Source organism: Cataglyphis hispanica, chromosome 8, assembly GCF_021464435.1.
Source record: "Cataglyphis hispanica isolate Lineage 1 chromosome 8, ULB_Chis1_1.0, whole genome shotgun sequence".
Lineage (NCBI taxonomy): Eukaryota > Metazoa > Arthropoda > Insecta > Hymenoptera > Formicidae > Cataglyphis > Cataglyphis hispanica.
The window spans coordinates 7,027,997-7,047,949 of record NC_065961.1 but is presented as its reverse complement, the minus strand read 5'-3'; the positions used below and the strand labels follow the sequence as shown (position 1 = coordinate 7,047,949).

At 38.9% G+C, this 19,953-nt stretch overlaps 1 protein-coding gene across 1 annotated transcript in view; it reads left to right on the top strand.

Moving 5' to 3' along the window:
- LOC126851530 (uncharacterized) overlaps positions 1-19,953 on the top strand; it is a 110,957-nt gene that overhangs the window by 10,366 nt on the left and 80,638 nt on the right. The window contains exon 3 of the mRNA XM_050595604.1: positions 11,728-15,311. Coding sequence (XP_050451561.1) covers positions 11,728-15,311 — 3,584 coding nt within the window. The remainder of the gene's footprint in view (positions 1-11,727; positions 15,312-19,953) is intronic.

Here is a 19,953-nt window from a genome sequence, read left to right as displayed (position 1 = left end):
TTTTTTTAATCATATAAACAAATACATTTTGTGAGCTTTGAATTTTTCTACTTAAAATAAATATATACTTTGTTTTCAAAAATATTTTTTTTTATATTAAATAAATTATTATTTATTTACATGTAATAAAAAGATTATACTTTTGAAAATAAATTATTTAAAATTTTAATATAAAAAGTATTTATATTTGAAAATAAAAAAATTATTTAAATAATTTTTTTATTTAGTATATATTTTTTTTTCCGTGTAATAAATGCAGATCACGCCAAAATCGATAATAGCCACAAGAAACGAAAGAATAGTTCTTTATTGGAAATGTGCGTTTAATAAATGTTATGTTTCTTACGCCAGCATGACATTTAAATACAAACGTGAGGAAAGATTCTCGGATTTCTCGAGTAGGAGTAAATCGAGCGACCGACCAAGACCGAGACGTCAAGCAGTGCCATAGCGCTAAGAGCTATGCAATACGCCTAACTTATGTCTAACTTCCGTAACTCCTTCGATATACCAATGTGTAACAATACTTAATCAGCAGAGCCTGCCGCGGACTAATGGCACGAAATAATAATCGTTATTACGCTATGCAAAATCGACTTGTTTTCTCTTCTGCGTGTTATATCTAATATTGATTGCATTTAATTGTAGCTAATTATTGATCGCGTAACAAATAATCTTAACGACGACTCTCTCTCTTCTCTCCGGAGAAGATGGCGGATGATTTCAATGACCTTGACATCGTCGAGGTCGGCGAGATCGTTGCCATCTTGAATTCGAGGAGAGACGATTTCATTGAAGGACACGCGCGCCTTCTCTGTCTCTCTTCGCAGTTCTCTTAATGCAATATGTGGGATTATAATGGTATTGGTGTGTGCGCACAGGACTCAACCATTCCTTTTATATTACTAGCTAATTATTAATCGTATTAATGATCCCTCTGTTACGCAAAGTAAGCGCTGATCCGCATTACGTCCCGCTGAGCTCATAAAATTTTGGCTAAATTCTTAACCCATATTAAGCGCTATATAATAATGATAAGACTGGAGAGAACTTTAGCAAATATTAATTTTGTCAATGACTATTATTTAACACTTTCGAAAATTTAGTATTTAATATATATATATATATATATATATATATATATATATATATATATATATATAACGGTAATTAAAAATTAAATGGAAACGTAAAACAAAAGAATTCATTAAGAATTTAAGGAAAAATTACGCTATTTATCTTATTTTTACGATACGTTCTATATAAGCTGGCTCTAATTAGACTTAAGAAAATTAAAAAAAAGAATGTATCAAGTAAAAATTGTATAAACATGAACAACTGATCCGTTACAAGCCTCCTCCGCGCGGTATTACATTACGCCAGGTCACGTAGATACATTAAAAGCAGTATACGGGGATCGCACTTCTATCTTGTTTATACGCAGTTTCAGGAGAGCAACTTAATATGCCACACACTATGAGCCGCGGCGAAGTACGGGATAAGCCCGGGAGATAAAGCTAAACGCAACGAACCGTCGCAAGTTACGAGCGTTTCCGCTTTCCGTGTAGTATCGCCAACACGGCGATCGAAATTCATTCGCACTCTCGGCATTTCTTACCTTGTTTTGACAGTTCGAATTATTACCGGCGCAGGTAAAATTAATGGCTACCAAATCGAGGCAATTCTATCTTAAGATTCGACTAAAGTTTTATTTCAATTTACAAGTGGCATTTTATAGTCCGCTGGGCGGAGCTGCTCATAATTACACGCGCTGTATATTAATTTCGAAATGTCATGGAACATGTGTGTAATACATATTTTCGAAACGTATTTTTATACGCGTCGACTATTCCTCAGTAGAAATGTCAAACTTAATTGTATACATTATTTTATTTGGTTATTTATTTAAATATCTGAAATTTTTTATATATTTTATAAATTACTTGTAATTCACAACTATTAACAGAAATAATTGAATTAATTCCAAACTCGTTAAAGAATTTATCTCTAAAAAATTATTTAATTATATTTTAAATTGTATTATTGCCTATTTTATTATTTAAGTCGGAAAAGCATAATTGATATTTATTATCACGCTTAATTCTCGATGCTGTCATTGATCAGCTGATCAATAATAGCGACTAATAATAACAGATCCGAGAGCGTCATCGTTCTCAAAAGATTAAATATTTTCAATAAATATATCAAATCTTAATAGAAATTATTTTTTATCAAGAGTTCTATTTTCTATTATCTATCTTTTTAAAGATTACTCTAGCGTTGTACATTATATATTTCCATATATTAATTAATAAAGTTAGTAAAACGTAAAACATGTAAATCCGTTAACGATTTCTTATCAATCGGAAGTGATCTATATCATTCAGAAAGCGATATTCTAAATTAAAGGAAGATCTTGTACCGCGAAATAAAAAGGTCGAATCGGAACATTAACGATCGTACCGTATTTCTTATCATACCGGTATGAAATGTATGTTTCTTACCGTCATTCCTCTCTTCTCTTTTCTTTATTTTTCCATCTCTATCCTTCTCTCTTCGTTTCCCCTCTCGCCGTCAATGCGGGCGGTCTCGGGAAGTCAGTCTAGTTGGGTGCAGCGTTGCGTTCGCGCATGTGCCTCTCGTCGAAGCTTGTTAAGGGCCCCTTGTGTCGTCCGCATTATCCCGCCTGTTGACCGTTTCCTGGATCGTCGCGTGCTCCGCGACTCGTCCGGCCTTAGCCTGCCTCGGTATACGTGTATGTATGAATGTGTGTGTGTGTGTGTAACGAGGTGTAATACGCTTCGCGCTACGATCTTTGTTAGATCACTAATGGACGCCGCGCGGAATCGCCCCGAGATATAATGCGGATCGTGGAAAAAGTAGCTCTATCATTGCACAGGAAGTTACGGTCGAGTCCCTTTCTATTCGGTATAAACGATCGCTTCTATAGCGTGATCATGCATCTCCTTTAATTTCGAATCATTAAATCTGGTTTCAAACCCTGTATTATCTTTCCTTGAATAACAACGACGTATTGCGAGTTTGATGATGACGCGAGGAATCTAAGTGGCGATCAGGTCGCCACGAAAATCGCAGGTAGCAAATGTAAGGAAATATATATTCGAATCGCCGGTATCGCGAGTCAACGTAAAAAATCGCGTACCGGATACCACGCGTGTAAACTGCTGTCATTAATACGGTACGCTCGCGTTAATCGCCTTTCTTGCCGGAGAAATGCCAACGCGATCAATTGCGAATTAATAGTCCTGGGCATGAATACCGATATTAAGACGGACTTATGCACGGCATATTAATCTTCATCTCTCCCGAGATAATTTGTCCTAGCTTTTCACGATATGCCTATCACAGCTAAAAGTTCTCTTATCAAATATATATTGTGTACGAAATTTATTATAATTATTACAATTTTTGTATATCATATTTAATTCATATTTAAATGATTTAATTTGTTAATTTTACTATGTGATTTTTTTTTAATTTTATTATTTCCGATAGAAGTAGTCGAGTAGTCTTAAAATTGCGAATAAACTCACAGAAACGAGGAAGCGCCGGGATATCAGATGGACCGGTAAAGTTGAGAACGTAGGATCGTTCTGACATTAATTTTGCGAAACGCATGCTTACAAGTGGAAGCGAGTAAACGGGAAAGAGAAAAGGCAACGTGTAGCAAGGATGAGAGGTTACGGAGGTGAAACACGTACAGATTATGGGAATACAAATTAGCGCAATCCGGTTGTGAACATCTACCCAGCGCACTTGACGCGATCTATCTGCGATTCGATAAAATTCTATCGCGTATTCTAGAGTGAAATTCTACCGGGACAATATAATAAACGAGACACTCACCGCAAAGAGATTTCAAGAAGAGAATTTAAAGAAAAAAATGTTGATTTTATTTTATATAATAGAAGTGAGAGTGACTACAAATACTACGTCAATAACATTTTTTCAAGTTAACTTTATTATTAAAAATATATTAAGCTTACAGAAAACTTGTTTCAAAATTACTACTAAGCTTGCATTCATTTTGCGTTGAAATATTAATATGTCAGTGTCATCATTTGACATATCCATATTAAATTAGTACAAAAATTTGGGTAGACCGTTTGGGGCATGCGATGTATGTTAAATTTAAATTAAATTTTTCAACAACGTGTCCCGGAGATTCAAAAGAAATTCGAAAATCAACGAGGATTCGAGGAGGCTCGATGTAACGAGATTTTCTCATAGTTCCTCTAGCTAGCAAGATGCGCGATTTGCGGAAGACACGTTGATCGCGACTAGTCGTCAGTGTATTACGGCGCAGAAAGCATTCCTCTTGCAATTATGACATCATGCGCTAAAATCATTCATCAGTGTCAACGCTACGCACTTTCCCAGATGCTTACTCGCTCAGGTGTTCGCGTTCGTCGCCGGTAATCAATCTTCGGAAATTAGCTTTCGCTTGTGCACAAACTTCTTCTCCGATAAAATCCCAATGATGAGATAGAATAGAACGATCATATAAAGTGTAAAATTAACAGGAAATAATGCGAAATAACGTAGATGTTGTAACGGTAAAATTTTACGGTCGCTCCGCGAGAAAGTTCATTAACAAGAAAAGTTTTAAACTTTTAAAAAATTAAGCGAATACTGTAAAAAAACTTGACTGAAATTTCAGACAAAGTGTCCACAGCCTTTTTGCGGACACACGTCCAAATTTTCAGATAGAATGCTGTCTGAATTTTCAGGCACTTCAATTTTTTAGATACTCTTTTAAAATTTTTCGAAAAACAACTTTGATGATTGAAAACAGATTGTCTGAAATTTCATTTAGAATCGTAGATTTGAAAATTCAGACAAAAATGTGTTTGAATTTTTAGAAAATTGTTTACAGTGGAGAAGATGTTTCGAGATGCTGGAAAACGAGGGAGAAATCAAGTCGTTGCACTTTGTAGTTCCGTTGCAGCTCGAAGCTGAAGTCACGTATCGATTCACGCGACGAACTGACCGATACACGAGGTGCTGCACGAAGTGTTTACGGGCGTGTTTGCGGCCCTCGAAGCAGTAGGTCAGCGCGATCCGCGCGAACTTTGACCCCGTGCAAGCGAGATTTGCACTTCCGGCAATTTCTTTCACCCGCTTGGTAGTATCCTTACCGTACACGTCATTCGGGGAGCGATGGATTCGAGCGAAATAGTAACCTGCATTCCATTCGATTAAATAATATGTAGATAAAATCATGGAGCGAATAATTGCGTATTTCTTATTGAAAAAATATTTATTATAATTTTATATATAATTATTGTATTATAAATATTACACATATATAAGTATTTATAATATTATATTATTATTTAGATTTATTTTTCTACATGATAATTCGATATTATGGACATAAAATTTAATTCGCATTTATTGTTTTATGTTATACTTTATTTTATATTATTTTATATTATTTCTGCAATCTCTCTACTTTTCATACATATTTTTATTTTCTGCTACCAAGATATATGTGGTATTCGTGAAATTCGGAATGCGGAATCTCCACTGAGCTGCATGTGCGCGCCGCAATTGAAATCGCTCAATAATTTAATGCCGATTAAGAACTTCGGTTAACTTGAAACTCTCTCGCAAACTTGATATTAAATTTTGTTATTACCACGATATAACAATATAATAGTGAAGAAACCTTTCTCTCATATTTTTTTTTTTCATTACTTCCCCCAGTAATATTAAAACAAATAAGATAATATAAAAAAATCTGACATTAAGCACGAACTTTTCGAATTTTAAGAGAGTTTTAATCATAATATAAAATTTCTAGAAAATATTACAAATAATTTCCATTCTTTCATCTTTTAATAATATATTTGATTCTGCTTATCACGTGTTACACAAAAATATGTATCTATTTTATGTTCACTGCGCAACGTTCCCAGAATGTTGTCGAGAGAATGGCGACAGTTCACGCCCCTAAAAGATAATAATTCGTGAGAATGTCAAGCATAGTCTAGGGAATCGACTACGGTGGCCCGTCAGTTTAATGCAGCTCACATGCGGCGAATGATTTCTTTCAATGGAAAACGTTCACATTGTTGACATGAATAATTTACTTTGAATCGAATCTAGATAGGAAAAATTCCAAATGCCACTTTCTCGAATATTTCATTTCTTTTCCCGTGAAGAAATTAAAGGCACGATTAACATACAAACTATTAATTAGAGATTTAATTTACCCAAGTATATGTAAATATCGAGAAAAAAAAATGAATTAAAGAATAATTCGTTGAATATATTAATGTAGAAGAGCACGAAATTATTTCGAGAGTATAACTGGTGTGCTGACTTTAAAATTTGAAAGTCTAAGAATTTAGGAATCTATGTGTCTAATTATTTAAAAAATTAGAAATTAGCAAAATTCGAAAAATCTGAAGTTCTGGAAATTTGATAATTATTTAACAATTTATTAAGAATTAAATAGTTCAATTCAGAGAATCCAATAGAAATTTAAAGGATTTAACAAAATCTTGTTGAGAAGCTAAAAGTTTAAAGAAATTGAAAGCCTGAAGTTCTCTAACATTTTAGAAACTCTTTTTCTCTTTGGAAGAAAAATTGAAAATTTTAAACTCTATGCGATTTAAATCTTTGCAATTCTGGAAAAATGAGATTTTAACAATCTTCAATTCTCTTCGACAATTCAAAGAACTTGAAAATCTGATAATCCCGACGATTTAAAAGAACCAACAAATTAAACGATACCCCTTGATTTGATGATCTGACGATCGGGGAATGTCCTGCACGCGTGGCGGGAACTTGAACGGCTAACAACGCGATACCGTCGTAATGATATGTCTCATACGCGTTCTCCATCATGAATTCATCGAACGTACATGTAACGCGTCCCTAGTGCAAGATCTTGGCGCTAATGTCGTGATAATTAAATCGACTTTACGATGCGCCTGAATATCAATCGGTCAGTCGAGCACATTGATTACATCTCGTTAACGCTCCCTCGTGGTATTGCATTAAATGACATTAGCAACGCTGAGTGTTGCAGACAGGAACGCATCCCACGGGATAACCATAGGCGGAAACATAAACAATCTATTGAACCGGTAAATAATAAGCTGATATTACGGCAAATTTACAAGTCCATAATTGAAAGCATTTGGATATAATCATGGAGATGTGCCCATATATCAGTTCTTGGATTCATCTCTCTCTCTCGCAGTGGTTTTCATGTTTTTCTCAAGATCTATTTCTCATCTAGACAGCAGTTGCGAGTCTACGAGTGCTTTACTTGACTCTTATTCACAATTCAAATTTTATAGAGATATATTCCTTAAAATGTGTGCAAATATTTCTTTCTAACTCTTTAAACATTGCGAGAACTTTTAATACTAACTTTTCTTAATTTTTTTAATTTACGCCTTGTTTTAAATATTTTTTAATTATAAGATTTGAAAGCGCGTTTATAAAATATAATTTTGCAACGACATATATATATATTTTTTTAATTATGATAAAATTACGATTATATTAAGAATTGAAAAGGATAAATCATTAAATACAAGAGAGAGAAAAAAGTTTGAAAACCACTGGACAATCAAATGATTATCTGTATCATACTGTTGAATCAATCGTACAATCGTGCAGACAAGATCAGTTTTCTAAGCGCATCAATTCTCGCTACATTTAAAAGCACCTTCTCTCCCTTTCTCGTTTTTTTCGCGCTAAAATCGCAAGTATGTTTATACGTTCGCGAAATATTTCCGCCGCGTACATCCGAGCGATAATTAATTAGTCTTCGGGCAAGAGCAGGATCGAACCTTCTTGTTCGAGATCGGAGAATCGTCGCTCTCTTCCGCTCGTTTTAACCCGCATTCCTGGCCTCTCGTGATGCGCATTCCGCGGCATCAGCCTGTGAGCTGTATGCCTTATTAATCTCGATCCGCGGAAGATACGGGTCCGCTTATATACGGGAAGACGATACGGAAGCCCTGCGAGCTGGAAACGCGCGCGTCCTTCGCCCGCGAGCTTGTCGTGTAATCCCCGCGCGACGCAATTAAATTCAACGATATCTCAAGAGATTACATTCCGGCGCGTGACAGTCGCGCGGGGTTCGCGCCACTGAATCTCGTAAACGACGCAAAGTTTGTCGTCTTAGTTTACGATTTACAACTAGCAGTAGAGGACACGAGCAACGAACTTTATGCGTGCCGCAACAAGCTCAGCTGAGAGAAAATAGCTCCGCTAAAGGATAAGATTGTTTCCGTCAATATACATTTTAGTTACACAAATTGGAAAACTTGTGTTTTCTTCTTAAAAAATATGGCGTTTAAATTTTTTTTCTTAAATATTTAACACATTTACGCGTTAATTTAATTTAATGCTGTTGTGTTAATTGAATTCAAATATTAAATTATTAATTGAAAAAAATGTAAAAATAACACAATGTGCGCATATTTTTAATTTTACACAATAAATATGTTTCGTGTTATTAATGACAGGATTTATCTGTCAAAATTAAAAAAAAACATGTTGATTTTATTCTATAATAAAAGTGAGAGTGACTAGAGACCGTCGATAATTTTTTTCCAAGGTAATTTTATCATTAAAAATACGTTGATTTTACAGAAAATTTATTTCAAAATTACTATGAAGTTTGCATTTTATTTTGTGTTGAAATATTAACGTAGCATTAATGTCACCATTTAATATATCCATATTATGTTAAATTACACAAAAATTTGTGTAAACCGTTTGGAACATGCATTATGAAGTATACGTTAAATTTAAATTAAATTTTCCAGCTGTATAAAAAAGTTCTTACAGAGGATAATATCCTTATTAGTTATAATAAATATTAAGCTTTCGACAGAGAGCTTGTACAAAGCTTTCATGCGTTTACGCGTTTAAAAGACAGCTACTTCTTAGAACGTTCTTTTCCTCTCTTACTCTGCCTCTTCTGACTTTTTTTTTATATGAGAAGTATATGGGAGAGCACGTTCGAGTATGTATAGAGTTCAGTGGACACGTCCGACCGGGACGACTAGTCACGAGGAAATCGCGTTCTAAGCCTCTCTCCTTTCCTTCCTTGAGATGATGTTTCCCCGAAAGCAGTATAACTTAGCTAAGCGCTAAGAAGCCCGTTAGACAGGACAAACCTTTAGGAGACAAAGCTTCGCGAGAGGCTGTTAATTGCGTGTTTGTGGAAACCGAGCGACCGGGTCGTAAAAGCACTTTCGTGTGGCGGCATTTTAAACGACAATTGGTGATGAGTTCCCACGAAGGAAAGAGAGAGATGCAACTTCTGGAAATAGTATATTCTCTTCACAAAATGCCAGAAGAAAAAAAAAGATCAATGAACGGAGATAAATGCATTTTTATTGATTCGGAATTAATTAGTAACTGCAAAAATACAAAAAAAAATAAAAAATAATCAAATATTTTAATTCATTTCATGAATTTATTTTTTTAATTATTAAAGAAAGTTTAAGATGGACTAAAAAGTTTGGTATTTATTATTATTTTTGCAATTTTTGTCAAACATTTTGTTTAGCGTTTTATCGCGTAAGGCACGGATGAGATCCGAGCTCGTCCGGCGTGGGAAGACGTCCCATGGTCGCGGATGCTTTCTCCTTATGTAAGATAAACCGTCCGCGCGCAAATAAAAATGATAGATGAAGCGCGTGAGGTCGCGTGTGTGTAGGTTGATTTTATCTGTAGTAAAAATTTCGTAGGAGACCTAATTAATGTCGGAGAGCGAGGAATACAAAGCGATGAATTTGCTTTGAAAAGTTTATAACTCGCGAAGATATATTTTACTTTTAAATTAAATTCACACGCGGATGTGGGGAAGCTTTCATTTCTCGTCAGAATCCTAAGATTTCACTGAAAGATCCAATATAAAGGCAAAATATGTACACTTTTATGGCTCGTGAAATATTTAAACATAAAAAGGAATAGATATGCACGCATGGAACTTTTCAGATATTAAAAATATAATAAATGGCAATGGAAGAATTAAATAAGCTAAAGCTGCAATAAAGCTAAATAATATTAATCGATTTTATTTTTATTTCTCCGTTTTTTATTATATCTTTTGATTGTGGAGAATTATTTATTACTACATCCGCGTACTTTTCTTTGAATTTGAAATAGCGTCCAATCTCGTTCAGCTGTCATTATTATAAGTTCTTTATCTCTCTATGTTATCCATGATTATTAAAAAGGAAAAAGAGAGGAATTTTAGTTATCTTTCGAATTAGCACGCAGCAATCTCGAAGGAACCGACACAGTCGTTAACGAGCTGTTGATTAAGCGACCCATTTATAAATATGACAGTGTTAATTACAAGCATTATATCGATCGCGAATCGGACCATGCGGCGAATTAATAGCGGTCCTGATTCAGCCAAAGTAGCAAGACGGCAATTTCTTACGCGTCGGATTCTAACTTCTAATGTGAGCCCAGCCGCTTCTACCGGATGCTTAATTAAACTTGATTAACATCTAACGATCATTCGCTTGCTCGTTAATATAAATCGCTGAACATCGCCGTGACGTGATTTATTAACTTATCGAATTTGCCAACTGTCGAGCTAATAACAACCACATTTTTTTCATGATTTTATTTAAAATTCAGGAATTATACGATTCTGATTTTTATGTATATGTATAATTGGTGTTAAAAAAGAAAAGTGAAAAATATCCATTGATAAGCGATGTTTTTATTATTATGATTTATTGACAAATTTATTAGTCAACTATGTTGAAACTACCAATGTTTGACTTTATCCATTTACGTTATTCTTTATTTTGTTATATATGCTATCTCATTTCCATCTTTAAATCATGTCAATAAGTTTACGAAATTCTAGAAATTTGAGATACTACTTTACCTTCTCAAGAAACGGTAAAAAAGCATCATTATCGAATTTAGTTATCTTGGCACAGTAATTATGTAGAATGATTAATCTTTGTTTATATCTACCGGAAATCCAAATTAGAATGAAACACTTGAATTTAGAGAGAAATCATCCTAAATTCCGTCTCTTTTATCTCATTTTTTCATAACTTACCATTTCTTCATTTTTCAAATGAATGTTATATACAAAAACAATCTAGCAAATATTTTTAAATAAATTAAATGCACAGAATTTCTTTTTATCGATCGAAAAACAAAGATGTATAAAGAATAGTACATAACTTATTTTATTTAGATTGCTTCATTGAGTAATATCGTTCAATTAATAATTATACAATTGGAAAATTTATTATTTATGTGTTAATTTAACATATTGCTATTGTGTTAATTCAATTCAAATGTTAAATTATTAAAACAATTAAAAAATGTGTAAAAATAATCCAATGTGCACATATTTTTTAATTTTAATAATAGATATTATTAGTGGCAGAATTTATCTATTAAAATTTGAAGAAAAAAATGTTGGATTTTATTCTACAATTGGAGTGACTATAAAACGTCAACAACATTTTTCCAAATTAACTTTATCGATAAAAACATGTGGAATTTACAAAAATTTTATTTCCAAATTACTATGAACTTTGCATTCATTTTGAAATATTAATATGGTAGTTAGTGTAACATATCCATATTAAATGTTACGCAAATTTGCGTGAACATGTGATATATGTTAAATTTTCCAAGTGGGTATGAAGGCGCGACATTAAAGACCGTCGCTTACGATGCGTGTTGCAGGACGTGGTGCACCGCGCGTAACCGCAGCCCTCGTGAACGATGGAGAAGGTAGGTTGATCGCCACCCCGATTCGCAAGGAAAATATCGCCGCGAGGAGCAAGGAGGATCTCGCACAGGAGGCGGCCCTGGTCCTGCAGCAAGCGGGCAGCCTTCACTGCGTGGCGCGCGACAACCGGCGCAGTCTGCCCGGTCGCTTCAGCACCCTCCCGGCGCGTCGTAACAAGAAACGCCCGGAGCTGCCGATCGATGTGAGGCCCCGCCGCGGCAGCGAGGAGATCGGCGGCAGCGCCACGACCGCGAACACCGCGGATCTCGGCACCCCGCGGGCCAAGAAGAAGCCGCTGCTGCAGAGAAGCGTCAGCGATGCCGGCGCGAAGAAGCTGAAGAGCCCGCTCGCGCGCTTCTTCTCACCCAAGTTGGAAAGGCGACGGCAGCCGGTCGGTCGGAGCGCGAGCGACGCCGGCACCTTCACCCGTAATCTGGGCACGCAGCGCAAACGGAGCGGCAGCGAGAGCGAGGGCTCGCATCTCAGCACCGCTAGCCAGCGGGTGAAGAAGCAACTGTCACCGATAATCGAGACGTCGCCACAGTACGTCGATCAGCAACCATTTCACTTTGACACTTCGACTTGCGCGGACCGGGAGAATAATAATCGACCGAAGGCGAAGAAGCCTAAGAAGGGAAGAGAGGAGAAAGAGGAGGGTACGAGTCCGGCTATCGATGTCGACGACGTGATATCGACGCGACACGCCGAGACGAGAGAGACAATCGAGGAGACGACGACCGAAACGCGCGTCGACGAGCTCGCCGATAGATCGCCCAGCCGAGAGGCCAAGGTGATTGAGCATCGCATATTCGTCGAGGGCAGGGACGACGAAGAGAAAAGAGAAATCGCGGGTAACAGCCGTACTCTCTCACCTTCGAAGGAACGCAAGCGCGGGGAAGACGAAGTCGATAAAGCAGGCGCGGATAGTATGCTACATAGCAGCCGCTACGATCTTCAGCAACGTAACCAGCAAGAGTCCACCATTCATAAGATGATCCACCGACTGTCCAACGATCGTTCGCCGCCACCGCAGCTGACGAGGACGATGATGTCACCGTCGCCGGGATTCAGCCACAACAATAACCGTCCGTTCTCCTATACGAGACCAAATGAATCTTGCAGCCCGCCGCCGCCGGCGCAGACCAATGTCATCTACACGCAGGTGCAGCCGGACAAGAAAAAGGCTCAGCGGAGCCATTCCGACAGCGACGAGGGCCTTGGTCTCGAGAGGAAAGATTCCTCGCGCGAGAACAGTCCCGCGGAGAAGGAATACCGCAGAACCGAGTACTCGTACAGCAGCGATCTGCGTCGCAACAATGAGATTAACGCCTTCAAGTCGAGATATGAGGAGGATCGTAAGAACGGCGGCCTCTTCGGCAAACATTTGGACAGCTCGAAGGACTTTATCTCTAGAACAAACGAGGTCACGAAGCGTTACGAGTTCGACGATATCGATAGGCGTTTCTACGACAAGCCCGAGAAATACACGTCGACCGTGTTCGTGGACACTTCCGGCCGTGGCAGAGCCGACGGTATGGACTCTAAACGAAGGGACAGCGGTGAGTTAACGTCGAGGCAGAACGAGAGCGGGATCTCGCCAAAGACGTCCGAGTTGAGCGCGCGTCGAGATCTATTAGAGTCCAGGATCAAATCCAGATTGCTTGCCGACGAGATGTTCGCCGCCAAGAACAGCGCCAACGTGCCGGTGAAGAAGAGCGAGCACGAGATAATCGACAAGCCGATTGTACCGTCGCCAGTCACACCGAATCGTATCGCGTCACCGAAACGATACATGGATACGTACATCACGGAGAAGCGTACCAGCAGCAATGGCGAGAAATACATTTTCGAAAAGGAGATACACGAGGATAACGGCAAGGTTTACGGTTACGAGAAGAAGATCACCAACAAGATCCCAACGAACGGCTACCTCGACCCAAAACCGAAGGACGGCTACACGGTCGAAACCAGGACGGATAAATACGGCGATAAATATATCGTGGAGACGCGCACTCACGAGGGTTACGCCGATGATTTCCCTATCCTCGGCGATCGTAATCGGACCAGCCCGGAAGAGAGATTCCAGGGCATCAGGAACGGTGACGATTCTTACAAGCCGTCGCATTATCTACCCGAGAACACCGTGACGACGAATCACTTTCGCAGCGAATCGCGAGACAACGAGCTATCGTCGCCGATCATCGCCAAGAAACTGAACGAGCGTAAGTTCTCGAAGAGCGACGACTTCCTGGATCGCGAAAACCGGCCGATCGGGCGCGTGTTACCGAAGAAAAAACCGTTCGAGTCGATTCGTGGCATGAGCAAATCGACGCAACGATTGGACGAGGTCGCTGGAGAAAACGCCAAAGTGCGGGCGCTCAGGAGCGAGTACATCACGAGATCGCACGAGAACCTGACCAGCCACGCGGGATACGCGAGACGACCAAGCGCGTTGCTGGACAGCCCGACGATGAACGGACGCAGAACGAGGTCGCCGTTCGCGAAGCGTGGACACTTGGACAGTTTGCGCGAGGGTCCGAATGACGACTACGACACCGACATCTCGCAGTTGACCAACAGCCAGCTGGAGTCCAAGTATTACAAGGAGACGCGCACCACGCAAAGATACACGAGCGGTGGCAAACGTCCGATACACGACGATTATGACAGCTCGCCGCCGCGGATACGCACAGATCGCGGTGGCTACAGTTCCAGCCGATACGACTCGGACACCACCGCCAGGGACTCGATCCGCTGCGAGACGCGCTACGATGAGACGTCTCGTACTTTGAGAAAGGAACATCGCAACTTGGACGAGGATCCAAAGAAGCCGCTGAGACGATCGCGCAATCGGCTTGACTACTTTGACGATTCCGACGATCCCCGAGGAAAGGTGTCTTCGGTCAGTCGATTAGAAACCTTCGACGAGAGTCCGACCAGACCACCCAGGACTTACCACGAGGGCAAATCGAGACACGCGAGGCAGGAGGTGCGGGGCTACATTGAGCGCCGTCATCATCGCGAGACTCGCCTGAGCGATCCAGATCGCAAGGATCGATTGGCTGATTCCGGGATCGAGAACGATTATAGAAGGGACTCGCAGGAGGCGGACAGGCGCGAGCAACTCGAGTCTGAGGACGAGGGCTTCGTCAGCCGGCAGTTTATCAAGCACGAACGACGGCATACGGATCGCAATATGAATATGACGCCTACTTTCGATCGACGCAAGTACGACAAATACGGAAACGTCCCGTCGGACGCGAAACCGCCGCTGGTCACTGCCAAGCCGCCCACCGGTGCCGCCGACAAGAAGTACGAGAAGAAGGTGGCGAAGAAGAGCGGCACCATGAGCAAAGTCAAGCAGCTGTTCAGTAAGAAGGAGAAGAAGGCGAAGGAGGAGAAGGACAAGAAGAACGCGAGGAGCAGCAGCAGCGGCGCCTTGACCGACGACGAGGTGACGATGAGGTATCGAGAGTATCGCGGCGATCAGCTGAGAAGTGCCAAGAGCGCGCGGGATTTGGGCAGCGACATCAATCAGGTAAGAGAATCTCTTTCTGTTTCTCCCGCGCGAGATTAACTAACTCAAGGTTAAAGCCGCGGTTGAACACATCGGGATTACGTCAACGATGATCGCCAATGATTGATCGATTTTGGCATCTTGGCTAACTGGGTCAATGAATCGGAAGCGAGATCAATGGAATCGCATGTGAAAAAAAAAAAACGGAAGTTTTCGCGTGAAAAAGTGCACCGGTAAATAATTAATGGTTAATCATTAGCGGACAAGAAAGGTTTCTAAAAAAATATTTTTTTACGTTTGATATATATACATTTATATAATTCTTATTAATATATTAAAAACTGTCATGAGCACTAAAATAATAAAATCGTAAAATTTATCAGAGTTAAAGGAGATATATATCTGTTCGTATATTTTTTAAAATTTCTAATACTCTTTAACGTTTTTTAAAGTTTTTTTAATAATTAAAATTATTATTAATTATTTATAACATAATAATTATCAATAAAAATTAATAATTATTTAATTATATAACAAAATTTCTTCAATAATTTTTAAAAATTGTTTTTTTAATGAAATAATATATATATCCACTTTTACAAGAGAGATAAGTCAACATCTTTTAGAGAAGGAAAAAATCTAAATACTTGGATCGTAAACTCGATTAGTTCAAGCTAATATATCGAACACCGTATTTCCGGAATTTTCCAAGGCGTTCTCGACGCCGTTCGCAGCAAGAGAATGTACATGATAATATATCAAAATGATCGCACGCGAGCGCAAATGATTTCGAACATCATCTCCGTTAGTCTGAGAAAAAGAGGCGATAAGGCTCGTGTGATATTAATCAGGATGACCGCCATGCGCGAGAGTCACAGGGCGTTACGAGAGAAATTCCTGTTCCGCTCACGCCGTATTTATGCGATTGTCGCGGATTAAAGACGAGAGAGAGAGAGAGAGAGAGAGAGAGACCGCTCCCGCATGCGGTTTTGCTTCCGCGATCGGACGTCGAATAATTTTCTCGCGCTTTTTCCGAGCGGCAAGCGCGACTTTATAATCCGCCGACGACGACGACAACGACGACGTCTCCCCTATGTTTGCTATACGCATCGAGAACCGGAAGTAACCGGGTAATTGGGCCCCAAGCCGTTGCCGACTGCCGTTGCAATTGCGTCATATCTAACTGTACACCTTAGTCGGCCTTTAACCACCTAGTCGCGACTTTTCAACGCGACTTTAACGGGCGATCACGCGGTAGATTACGCCGCCGCCCACGCTCGCGTAGAAACATATCCTTTTCGGAATATCTATCATGCAAACGTATACATACATATATTCAAGCCGCGACAAGGTAATGGGACACTCGACCCCGCGAAACCCATAGATAGATTCTGACACGTACATTGAATCGAGGTGACTCGCGTCGCGCGTGATGACATTTTATTTTTAACTTCAGTTGCATGATTGGCATAATTTTCCTTATCGTACATATAAAAGTATGATACGATATATAAAATCGTAGTTATCTAATTTTTTTGAATCTTCAAACACATATAATAATTTGATAAAAAATTAAAATGTGGTGAAAAGTCAGATCAAATTTTCATTATACGCAAAACTAGAAATATTTTAATATCGAAAGAAAAGTCTCAAATTAATACTAAGATAGATAGATAGAATATATATTTAAAATAACATATTTAAAATTTTTAACATATTTAAAAAAAAAAATAAAATAAAACTTAGGGGAATATTAAAAAATATTCATCTACTACATAACGCGATTATATCTGACAATTGCTGAGTTTGATTCATTTACCAATGGACAGTTACGAATGTATTGTTAGACTCGGGAATCCTGTACGAAGGCGCACGATAGGCTCGTCGATCTCGCGAAGTTAAGCGGGATAGACGTTACCCCGTAACGGAGCTTTCGCTGTCGGACGTCGCCGGGGTCCCGTATGAAGAGTAATGATACGGCGTCCGCGAGCGATCATCGACATGAAAGCCCAGTGCGCCTCCCCTCTTGGGAAATAAGTCGAAGTGCCGCGCGCGCGGAGACTCGCCGGACGTAACATTTAACCCGAATGATAGATAATTCTCCCCGTGGCCCGAGGAGATTTTTCCTCGCGGTAAATCTCCGAACGATCGTTATTCCTCGATTGCGCAACTCGTCAAGCAGCTCGCCCGCCGGGTATTCAATTTCGCGACGATAAATAGAATACACATACACATATAGAATGGACATATACAGATTGGAAAGTTTGACTTAAAGTCAACGTATACTGAATGTGCCAAACGCAAATTTTTGAAATAAAATCAACGTATTTTTAATAAAAAAAATTAACTTAGCAAAGTTACTGACGGTTTGTCATCGCTCTTACTCTTATTATAAAATATTATAAAATAAAATCAAAATTTTTCTTTTTTAATTTTGATAAATAAATTCTGTCACTAATAATAAGGAACTATACTTATTGCGTAAAATTACAAATATGTGCACGTTATTTTTACACACTTTTGTAATTGTTTTATTAATTCACCATTTGGTTTTAATTAACGTACCAGCAAAATATATATTAAATAACACACGAAAGTGTTAAATGTAAAACACCAAAATTTTAACTGGCATATTTTTTAATAGGAAAATATAAATTTTCCAACTCTACAGGATGGTACACTCGACGCGGATATGTGTATGTGACAACATCTTTGCCATATCACGCTCTGATTAATCGGTCATTTAATATTCCGATTACCGCCGTTGTCCCTATTCGAGGTCCATCCCGACCGAGTGCTCTCGGCTCTAATTTCGCTTGAGCGAGCTCCTAACTCGATTACGCGCGAGCACATGTTATTAACACGCGTCCTGCCTCATCCAAGTCGATTTACCACGCGTTACAGCCGTAAACGATTCGCGGCGAAGGTCGCGATCGCTGCCGGCCAGGTAACATACGTCATGCAAACGCACAAATATCAAATATCAACGCCATTATCTAATTAGATGAGCACACCGTAAGTAACGACGCTTATATCATATATGTATATATGCAGGACGGATCCAAACGTTCCGGCCAGACTTTTAGTTATAGGTGATTTAATTCTGAATAAAAAATTTTCTATAAACATGGATCGAAAAATGCCTTCTTAAAAAATTAGCGCCCGAAAACTTTTTTTTTTTTCTCAACTCTGTTAAAAATAAATCCAATATTATAATTTGCGTCTCATTCGCATAATTTTGTTTGCTTTTATCCACTTTTAAGGAAGTCTCTTTAGTCTAACTAACGGTTTCCGGGAGGGGGGGAGGGGGAAAGACGAAAGAATAGAGACATACTTTAAGATTCCGCACAAAAGAATTGGGCCCGGACAATAGAATAATTCGAGATTGATACACATGCTACGGGAGGCATTGAATAGTTCTCGTAGATGCGATCACTTTTAGTTCCATCGATGAGAGATTAATAGACCACAGCGTGTCATCGGCTGTTAAACCGAAAGCTGCCAACTGTAAAAAGAAGATGAAGAAGAAGGCGAGCGTGAAACGCGTCTACAGAACGGATCTCATGGCGAAGTCGTTACATAACACGTGTTAGACGCGTGTGACAGGTGTTTGTACGTCGCGAGTAAATTGAACTAATTGTGAGACGGCGTCTCGAATTTTATGCATTCCTCTTACGCAAAATAAAAAAGATAAAAAATTCTAGGAAATATTTTTATGAATGTAATAAAGTAAATGAAATAATAATAAAAATAAAAATGAATATAATAAATCTTTTATTTATTTTTGTCATTGAAATCTAGATTTTTGAGATAAATAATTGACAAAACAAATATAAATATATAAAATTGTATTTGAAGTAATTATCCTAGATTAACGATCGTGACGTCGCAGATACCTACATTAGGATGTGTACCTGGACTAGGCACTGTTATCAGGCAATTTATCTCATTAGACGATCTATTTGTTGAATTTAATTTCGCGACTATGTATTCGCCATTATCTCCTTCGCCCGCATTTCGCGCGTCCCATTTTCTGTCATTCCGCCTCCGTTAATCAGCGGCGCTTTCGCACTTTATCATTAATCGCGGCCACGTCGCCCTGGGACACGACGAAACTCATTTGCCTCTCCCCCCGCTGTTCGAACGACGTCCAACACACGGCTGAACGTCGAAGATACGAAACACCGTACCTTCCCCTTCCTCCTCCTCCTCATCATCCTTACTCTTCATTCTCTCCTTTCGCCGAACGAGTTACACGACTGGAAGCAAACAAACCGCACCGCATGCACCGACGAAGGTGTCTGCCCGGTTCTCGGTCGGAGACTTGGTTTTCTCACGCGGCGGGACTCGAGACTCGATTGCGCAATTTGCATGGCGCAAAATTATAAGGCGCTAAGTATCATTTTTCAAACGTGAAAGTTCCGAGATCTTATTGGCCAATTTTATCACGGCTACATAACTTCGCGATGTAAGCTCTCGGTTCGTTTCGAAAATATATAACATTGTTATTTTTATCATAATATATTTGTAGAACGAGAAAATTATTTCAAACACGATTTTATATATTTATATTTATATTTATTCAACAATGTATCTCAACAATCTAGACTTCGATTAAAAGGATAAGAGTAAAAAATTACACTTTATTATATTTCTAAAAATA